General features: G+C 30.9%; 1 protein-coding gene across 3 annotated transcripts; it reads left to right on the top strand.

The window, feature by feature from the left end:
• The first annotated feature begins 7,409 nt into the window (after positions 1-7,409).
• LOC118051211 (RNA-binding protein involved in heterochromatin assembly dri1) lies at positions 7,410-8,828 on the top strand. Of its 3 annotated transcripts, none has more exons than XM_035061813.2 (4): positions 7,410-7,567; positions 7,859-8,248; positions 8,366-8,484; positions 8,588-8,828. In XM_035061813.2, the coding sequence occupies exons 2-3, from the start codon at positions 7,875-7,877 to the stop codon at positions 8,457-8,459; spliced, it is 468 nt and encodes a 155-aa protein (XP_034917704.1). In that variant the 5' UTR covers positions 7,410-7,567; positions 7,859-7,874; the 3' UTR covers positions 8,460-8,484; positions 8,588-8,828. The 3 variants fall into 3 exon arrangements, with proteins under 3 accessions (XP_034917704.1, XP_034917703.1, XP_073262546.1); XM_035061812.2 differs by having other exon boundaries at positions 8,579-8,828; XM_073406445.1 differs by having other exon boundaries at positions 7,490-7,567; positions 7,775-8,248; positions 8,579-8,828.
• The last annotated feature ends 1,242 nt before the right edge of the window (positions 8,829-10,070 follow it).

Below are 10,070 nucleotides of genomic sequence, written 5' to 3'. Positions count from 1 at the left end.
GTAAGGCTATTTACTCGGCTTTTTTAAAACAGAGCGGGAAGTTTTTTAACTGCTTTTATGGGCCTCGGAATGTTTGGGCTTTTTATTATTGGGCTCTATTTGTATTAATAAGAAAATACTTTTTATTGAGAAATAATTCGGGCCCATCCTGGCAAACACCCATCTCGAGTTATTAGGGAGAAACCATACCCCGACTTACTGCCCCCGAGCTTTAAGTGCACGGTAATATGATGGGTATGTTGTTTAAAAAAAAATATTATTTAATTAAAAGTATATTAAAATATTTTTTTTATAAATTTTTTTATTTTTAATATTAGAACCATTGCTTATACTGAACATCCTAAAAAAATATGTTTGATTAAGTTATTATTATAAAATAAATTTTTACATGTAAAATAAATAAAAAATAAGTATTTATTGATGAAAAATATGTTATTTTAACTTTTATAAAATCAAAATTTTAAATGTAATTGCATGTTGAGCCGGTATAACCAAGAACTATTTAACTAATGATATGATTTTTTCTCCGTGGATTGAAAAAACAAATACCACAATACCGAATTATATCTTTCCAAGTACAATACATGCATCAAATAATAAAATTAATGAAGAATGAAAACAGGTTATGTCACAAATCAATTCAAGAAGGCAATGAGTTTAATCGGAATGAATATTTGTGTGTTCGGTAGACTTGTTTGGAAGTATAGTTATGATGTTTTTTAAAAATATTTTTAATGTCTAAAAACATCAAAATATTTTTTTTATTTTTTTAAAATTATTTTTAATATCAATACATCAAAACAATAAAAAAAAAAAAAAAAATATTAATTTTTAATAAAAAAAATTAAAATTTTTTATAAAATATGATTTACACAGCATTCTCAAACAGTATTTGATATGAATATAAAAACCCATCAAATCTCATCAAGTGAAGGAACTTTGTTCTTTCATGAGATAAAAAAAAAAAAAATTTAAGTTGATTTGAGTTTTAAAATAAATATTCAAAAAAATATTATTATTTTTAAATTAATTAACTCAAGTTATTCATCTAACTCGTAAACTCGTTCCAGAACCAAACCGACTTTAATAATTCTATTCAATCCAAAATGAATATCAACAAGTTGGGCTTAGCATTTATTGATAAGTGGGCCCAGTTGTGTAGAACAAAACTGACGTGGTGTTCTTTATTGTTTGTCTATCAAAAAAAGAAAAGGTCCCTTGCCTACAAAGTTAGACCGCGGGCCTTTTATGGGTAGGAGTACAGTCAAAATACTATTTGTTTAGGATTTTAATTTTTTATTTTATTTTTATTTTAATATTTTTAAATTATTTTAATGTATTATGTTAAAAAAAATGTTAAAAATAAAAAAATTTATTTTAATATATTTTCAAGTAAAAAACACTTTAAAATATAACTTTCATCACATTTTTATTATGCATGATGATCATGGTAATACAATGAAGTTTTTTATAAAATTTTATTTTAGTTTGAAAAAAATATTTTTCTTTATATTTTATTTTTACTTTCCAATTAATTATTTTTGGAAAATTCCATGGTCCTTGTATATTATTGAAATTATTTTTTAGTCCTTATGATGAAAAACTTTTTGCAATTACATTGGGTCTTGTCCTTAATATTTAACTATATCTTTCTTTTTTTTATGAAAAACAAGAGTTTTATTAATCAACAATTAGAGCCAATAAGAACATGACTAAGACAAAGAAGAGAATATAAAATTACATATTATTAGAAATAAAAATACTTACAAAGCAAATAACCTCAAAGCAGATTAATAATAAAATAGACTCTAAATAAAAAAAACTATAACAAAATCAACTTACTCATATTCCTTCCTAAATGATTCACCACATGATTTTTTTTTCCTAATTAAGAACATGCTCAAAAAACACATTAGAAAACAAATTATTTGAAGATATCATTAAATTCACCTAGATATGGTAAAGTGATGTTTTCACCTTTAATCTTAGTAATAACATTGTTAAACTACATTTTCTTCTTACCCTTAACTACACATACATGCATAGTTGTAAAAGTTAGCGGGTTGACCCGGGACCCGAGATTGGAACTAAGTTGGGTTAAAAAAAACAAGGAAAGAAAAAACATGGTGTGACCCAGTAAGACCCTGTTAAAAATCCGATTGCAATTTATTGACTACTTCTTCTTCTTCTTTTTTAACTAAAACAATATTTTTTTGATTTTTTTTTAAAAATTGATTCGGGTGACCTGGTCAAAACCCGGGTCTTGAACTGGGCTGGATCTATAAAACCTATGTACACATGTATTTGAGAAGCTAAAATTGATTCCTATATATCCTTTGCTCATATTGTTGAAAACAGAAATTAATTACTAATTAAGTTACTAACCACAATAATGCTTTGCCCACAAGTGAGTGAAGGGTCGTGCCCTAAGGAAGCCAGAAGGTTTAGCTGAAAAAACTATGAATGGTCATTTTTGGGCACTCTGAAGCACAAGGGAAAAGATATTGGAGGACTAAAAAGCAAAAGAAAAGAGGAGACTTTTATCATCTCCACCACCTCACGTGCATGGAAATCCTAACACTCATCACGTACAACATTTTCCTTTATAAAAACTTCCAAGGTTTTTTTCCCTTCATAGTTCACTTGAAAGAAAATAATTTTACTTTTGTTCTAATAATATTCGTCACACACACACACACACACACACACACACACACACACACACACACACATATATATATATATATATATATATATATATCAATGTATTCTCATGACCTAAACTTTCATATTTATATCATCATCGACCTCGATCTTTTGTATTGAAACTTAATCACGCCATCTATATCCAAGCGGCTAGCCATGCAGTTCATATAAAGTATTTATCTTGTTCTATTTGCTGGACTTAATCTTCAGGGATAAAATCTGGATCCGAAAACAAAAATATATTTTAAGAAGGAAATTGTATGCACCCGACAATGCTAAAAACAAAATTTAAGATGTTCAATTAATTCACACAATCTTGAACAAACTGAACAATAGAATGGAGTAATTTATAATCGGATAACTTTCATCCATTCGTATAGCAGGAGGGACCAAAAGAAAGAAAAAAGAAAAGATGTCTAGTTTTTTACTTTTTACTTTTACTTTTTGTTTAGAAACTATTTGTTTTTATGTCTGGAATTGTATTTAGCTTGAAAAAATATTAAAAATATTAAATATCAAATATATACGCATGTATTCATATTAAATAGATTTACACTCAAATACGTACGTATGGATGAAACTGTTTTGATATGTATGGATGAAACAAGAGAAATGTATTTAAATTCTTGTTTGAGCATGGAAGCTGGCATCTTGTAATTAAGGGGGGGAGTAAAAAAGAGAAAGTAGAAGAAAGAAAGTAAGAATGTATACGTTATGGAGCTATTGAGGGAGGGTTTGGTCATGGTCATGCATGGAAGCATTTCCCGAAGAGAATCGAATCCCCCTTTCTTTTTGCTGCTTTATCACAGTTTTGCTACAGTCTTCTTTAACATTCCCCAAGAAAATGATGGGTGTAGTGTTGCCTTTCATGGTGTTTTAATTTCTATCACCAGCTCGTAATTGTTTCTCTCTCCTCTTTCTTTAAAGGGAGGGGAGAGAGAGAGAGAGAATGGGCACTCGAGAATAAAACTTAAGAGGGGATTGAGAATATTAATTATGAGAAGCTACAGCAAAGGAAAATGACAGAGAAAAAGCCATTACAGTGGTGAAGAAGAAGAAGAAAAAGGAAAAGAAAAGATGGTCAAAATCTGAAACCTCGAAGACTTCTCTTCCATCATCAGCTTCGACTATCTTTATCGAAACTCTACCATTTATTTTCTTTTTCTTTAATCTCAACCTTATTCTCTTAATCAATCAATTAATTACATCCTCCCTCCGAACCTTCCAATCAAATACTCTGCACAGAAGAAGAGATCGAGAGCTATAGCCCTATTGCTCTTCTTTTCTTTTCTCAAGAAATGTGAGTGGAATATTTAATTGAATTGCAAAAAGACTTTCCTTGAAGTTACAACTAACCCTGTAACTTTTACTTTAACTTCAATCATGTTCAAAATTTCAAGCTTGAAAGTTCGTCTTGATGGCAAGTAATATTTATGTTCATTTCCTAGTTATCAACGAAGGTTCAATTTACATAATCAAGTTTAGTTAACAATATCATAGCACGCACTTCGTTGCAAGTCATGTCATTTTTTTTTTGCTGTAAAAAAAATTTATATGTGTTGTTAATATATTTTTTAGAAAAAATAAAAAGACTTATACTACATAGGATTAGCCTCATGTGACCTAGTGGACTTAACAGGTCCAAAGACAATCTGAATGATCGATAAAAATATAATTTAAAAAAAAAATATCAAGATAATTTTTTTAATAAAATAAATAAATTAAAACAAAAACATATTAGATCAACTCAGATTAACCTGTCAATTTTGCTATCTAGATCTTGAAACCAAGATAACCCTATAGCAAAAAAAAAAAAAATTATAAAATCCATTTCTTAATAAACTCAATGTTAAAGGATGAAATTGAAAATAAAATTCAACTTAAAAAATGAGTTGGGTCAACTCTAGTTAACTCGTTACACTTGGGTCATAAGACCAAAATAACACTATATAAAACAAATAAAAATAAATTATGAAGTTTAATTTTTAATATCAACTTAATATTGAATGATAAGATTAAAATTATCAATTAAAAAAAGACATAAAAAAATTCCACGAGTCAATTGACTAAAATCATGATCCGGGTCAGAAGATCGTGATAACCTTATGGAACTTAAATCGAGATAAATTATGAAATCCAGATCCCAATCAACTTAATATTTAAGGATGAAATTAAAAAAAAATAATTAAAAAAAACAAAAAACTCAAGTTAACAAGTCTAACCCGAGACCTGAGTCATAAAATCATGATAACCCTATAGAAAACAATTACTCAAGTCAACTTGGATTAACTTGTAAAACCTAGTCAGGAGACCATGATAACTTCATTGAAAAAAAATAAAAAAAAATATTATATAGATTCTCAATTAACACAATGATGATGAATGAAATTTAAAAAAAAAATTCAGTTAAAAAAGGATAAAAAAAACTTGAGTTAACTTAGCTAACCCATAAAAACTCGCAATCTAGGTAATAAGACCGTGATAACTACATAGAAAAAAAGATTAAAAAAAAAAACCCATAAGTCAACTTAGATAACCTGAGTCAATTAAAAAAAGGACAAAAAAAAAAAACTTGAGTCAACCTGATTAATACGCAAAACTTGCAACCCGGGTAATGAAATCGTGATAACTTTATAGAAAGTAAATAAAAAATAATTATGAAACTTAATTCTTGATTAACTCAATATTAAATAATGAAGTTACAGAAAAAAAAATTAAAAAATCACAAAAAATAACTTCGGTCAACACAATTAATCCATAAAACTCGCAATTTGAGTTATGAGACTAGGATAATTTCTTAGAAAGAAAATCAAGATAAATTATAAGTCCATTAATACTCAATAAACTCAATGTTGAAGAATTAAATTAAAAAAAAATCTAAGTTTGAAAAAAAAAATCCTTCAAAATTTTGAGTACCAAAATAAAAAAGACTTTGATATTCTACTATTCATTGCTACAGTAAAATGCCAAGGCTTTTTATATATATGTTAAATGTATACTTGATAAATTATTATTTCTTAATTATCATTTTAGCCATCTTTTATATATATATATACTTTTTTGAAATACAATAAAATTCAAATTCTACTAATTATTATTTTTAATAATCTTTTGTTCATGGTATATGTATTAAATATTATTTTTAAATGGTCAAGATAATCAATTAATATATTTGCAAGTGAGCTAGCAGCTTAGCTGACAATAATTAAGTGATAAACAGTTAATTAAAAGGAGATGATATCTCTAGTTTCAAATTTTACGGCCTGTATTTCTTAACCCATATGTAAGTGTTTAATCACTAGGAACCTCGAGTTGATAGACTCTTCTTTGTGACTTAGTTCTTGAGAGTAGCCATCAACTGATCATGGATCACGTTTCGAGCTAGTGTGTCCATGGTATAAAAAAATAAAAAAAATAGCCATCCTTATATTTAGATGTAGAATTTGATCATATACCAGTTATAGACTATATATAGAAATCAAATTTCAATCTTTTTTAGTGATTAAATTAATGTAATTTCGTATTACAAGTACTCTTGTAAAAGTTAATCAAAGCTTTCATATGTAGCCACAATTCAAAGATTGTAAGTAAAGAAAAGAATTGGGGTTTTGCATTTGAATCCTTTTGACTTATTTTCACAATCAAGTCCCAGGAAGTACAAAATAAAAGGAATATTCAAAATTGAAAAGTAAGCACCATTTTTCCTATATAGTGACTGCTGGCATGCAGGTGGGTTCTCAAAGTATATTATTGAAAGGAGACATGACCTCTTAGATTGTTATTGAAGTGGGGTCTTCTCCTGGTTTTCCTTTTCCTTTTTTCTCTCTGTTTTTTTTTTTTTTAATACGTAGAATATCCACTTTGTTAGTAACAAATGGTGAATTTTTGCTCCTCCTTATCCAATCCTGACTCACAAACTCCGGCCATTCCATGACCCCCCTACTCGCATGAATCCCTTCGTTCTAATCGCAAGACAAAATATCACCGAGGGCCCTAAATTGCCATAGTCAAAAGGTTTCAATCTCCTTTGGTTCATTGTTTACAGGGATAAAAAGATGTTGATTTGGCTTTGTTGTGGCGACAGGTTACAATGCATACTTTATGTGGGGACACAGGGCAGATGCAGTTCTAGAGAGCCTCATAAACTCCACAAAATCTTCAATTCCAATCGATCTATATTCTGATATATACGCATGGTGATCATAGGTATATACATGCAGGCTAACTTGAAGCAAATATTATATATCTATCAACCATCATGCATGCTATATGCTACAGCAATGATCGGAACATGACTTCCGAGAGAGTAACAAATAAATGGGACAAGAAATTACATCAATGGAGTTCTGATGCAATTTTACAACTGCATATTTAAGTGGATATATACATGTTTATACTTTATACGCCTATACACACAGTGAGAGACTTGATGATTGGCTATGATCATGCCCTAGCTAGCAATAGGCGCTGTTGAGAAGGGATTAATTAGCGTTCGTGGATGTTAGTTTATTTGGTTCTAGAAGAGGTGAATATCATCATGTGATTGAATTAATCATGATAAATATGTATGTCCATGTAATAATTATTTGGTCTCAACTTGAGTGTTCCATTTATCATATTTTCTAGTGATTCCATTGTTCAAGGAAGCAAAGTGAAGAATATGAAAAAGAAAGCCTAACCCTCCTGCCTACCTCAAGCTTACCCCATTATCGAGGTCTAAAACAAGTATAAAAACAGCCTTAGCCCCAATACGTAAATCACAAGTTCCTTAAACAATCTATTGCTCTTTCAACCACTAGGTTTCCCACTTCATTTCTGTGCCTACAGATTCTCCTCTCTTTCAACTTTCTGCCCTCTCAAGGTAAGGCCCTTGTTCTCTCTTTTCTTTTAGACCTAACAACTTATCATGTTGGTTACAGTACTTTCTCTTCTAGTGTTCAGATATTCAAGCTCCACTGTTTAAACCATCTTCATACTTTGATGTTCTTAGAGTACTAATAATAAATTAATGAAGCATTAAACCATGTATAGTATGCTATTCTAATCCAATCTTCGTGATCATTTGTAGTGTAGAATTTCTACTAGAACAATGCTGGTTATAAAAATTGTTAGCATCTTAATGCACTGACGACTGGCAAATTTGAACATCTAGCTAGCTAGAAGGGAAGATGAGCAGACCAGGAGATTGGAATTGCAGGTCATGCCAACACTTGAACTTCCAGAGGAGGGACTCGTGCCAGCGTTGTGGGGACCCAAGGCCCGGAGAGAGAGATCATTATGGAAGTTTTGGTGGAAGATCGGGGGGCTCGTTCGGATTTACGGGGCCTGATGTTAGGCCTGGTGACTGGTATTGCTCGGTTGGCAACTGTGGAGCTCACAACTTTGCTAGTCGTTCAAGCTGCTTCAAGTGTGGTATGTCCAAGGATGAATCCTCCGGTGGCGGGCTTGATGCTGACATTTCATGGATGAGAGGTTATGGCTTCGGTGGAGGCAGCGCCTCTAGCCGCTCTAATTGGAAATCCGGAGACTGGATTTGCACCAGGTGGATTATTATTATTTTTTTCATTGCCCCTACATGCATATTTATTTGAACTTTTTAAAATCTGATCAAATATATTTAATTTGATATTATTTCATGTTTTTTAAATGAATTTCTCAGGTCAGGTTGCAACGAGCACAACTTCGCTAGCAGGACTGAGTGTTACAGATGCAATGCACCAAGAGAATCAGGCAGCAACAAGTCTTCGTATTAATCATCAATATCGATCGCATTTTTGTGTAAGAAATTGCATTTTCTTGATACAAGCCCTTATGTGCGTCCAGTTTTCAGTTTCATGAGGCTAATATTTGCTGTCCATGGCTCAAATTTTAGGTACTGCAGTCCTTCAAGGAGAGAATTAATCAACAAGGTTCCTGAGAAATTCAAGGAGAGCTATATGATCACTAGTTATTTATTTGTCAGGTTTCTTAAATATAAACATGTAGTCCTGTGCTGGTATCGTTATTATCGATCGATCTTTGTGCTCTGAGACAGTTTCAAGCCCTTCATTATTCAGTCTAAGGTGTGTTTAATTTATCTAAATTAATGAAATTCCGCTCCTTGTTGATAGCGTTATATATAATATGTTTAAAACCCTTTTTTTTTTTTTTTTTTGCGTTGCGATGTTTCTAGTATAAGGTTTATTACGAGACTGCTTTTTCATGCAGTGGTCCAAGGAATATTTGACTTAAAACTGTAAATTAATTGTCAGCAACCTCCATCTCTACGTACAAAAGCAATTAAAAGGAATTGTTTCATGGACCACAACGGGATCTTTTTGGTTAAACCAATGCAAGAGAGTTAATGGATCTTGGATTCAAAGAATATGTTCGAGACTTTAATTAATTAGCCTTGATTTAACACATATCCGTAGGGACAATATAATCATCATATATATCTTCTAAAGAACGAAAGATATTCCACTTCGATATTATAAGAGAATTCGATGCATGCAAACTGCAGCTTCAAGAATATACAGGAAGCTAGACCAAAGCCATAATCAAATCCTAGCTAGGTTTGAATAACTTTGAGTCACTTGTGGAGGTACTTCTCGGAATTTAGCAAGAAAGGAAACCAATCAATACTAGCATAGCCTATACATCTAGGTCTTTTATACCAATGTAGAAAAATGCTGTTCCTCAAGGATGTCCTCTCCTTGAGGAGAACACTTCTATGATTTTAGAAAAATTTAACCATCCCACAAATTTATTGATTCCAAGATTACCAAACTCCATACAAAGTAAAAAAAGAAAGAAAGATTATTTGAAGTCTCCAAATAAACATTGTAAAAAAAAGCAGCATTCTTGTAAAGAAGCAAGTGTCTACCAACCAATACACACACTATCATGTAGTAATGGGACAAGACCATCCCAACATAAAAAATAACAACGAGGAGTGAGAAAACAACCTGGAAACATTTACCTGACCGATCAAAATTTATTTTGCACAACTATCTAGTAAATGACCCAATACTAAGAACTTGGAATTAATAGGTTTGCTCCCCTATAATTTCAAGTTCGAGCCATGTGGTTGTTAATATGGTAATCATTAGAGGCTTACATGATCATTAATTTCAGAGTCCGTGAGATTAATTAGTCGAGGTGCGTACAAACTGACCCAGACACTTATGTTAATTAAAGAAAAATCATTTTGCACTTATAAACTAAATATCTTGATTCATTAACATCTTCTTGGTTTCCAAGCTGGCTAGCCGATCGATCAAAGGAACGAGACAGTAATATTTTCTTCCTTGTTATACAACATGACATTTATGTTCTTTTCTTCCTTAATTGTTAGACAACATGATGTTTTCTCCAGCCGTTTC

This window comes from Populus alba, chromosome 18 (assembly GCF_005239225.2).
Source record: "Populus alba chromosome 18, ASM523922v2, whole genome shotgun sequence".
NCBI classification, from domain to species: domain Eukaryota; kingdom Viridiplantae; phylum Streptophyta; class Magnoliopsida; order Malpighiales; family Salicaceae; genus Populus; species Populus alba.
The sequence above is the reverse complement of the archived record's forward strand: the minus strand, read 5'-3'. Positions and strand labels throughout refer to the sequence as shown.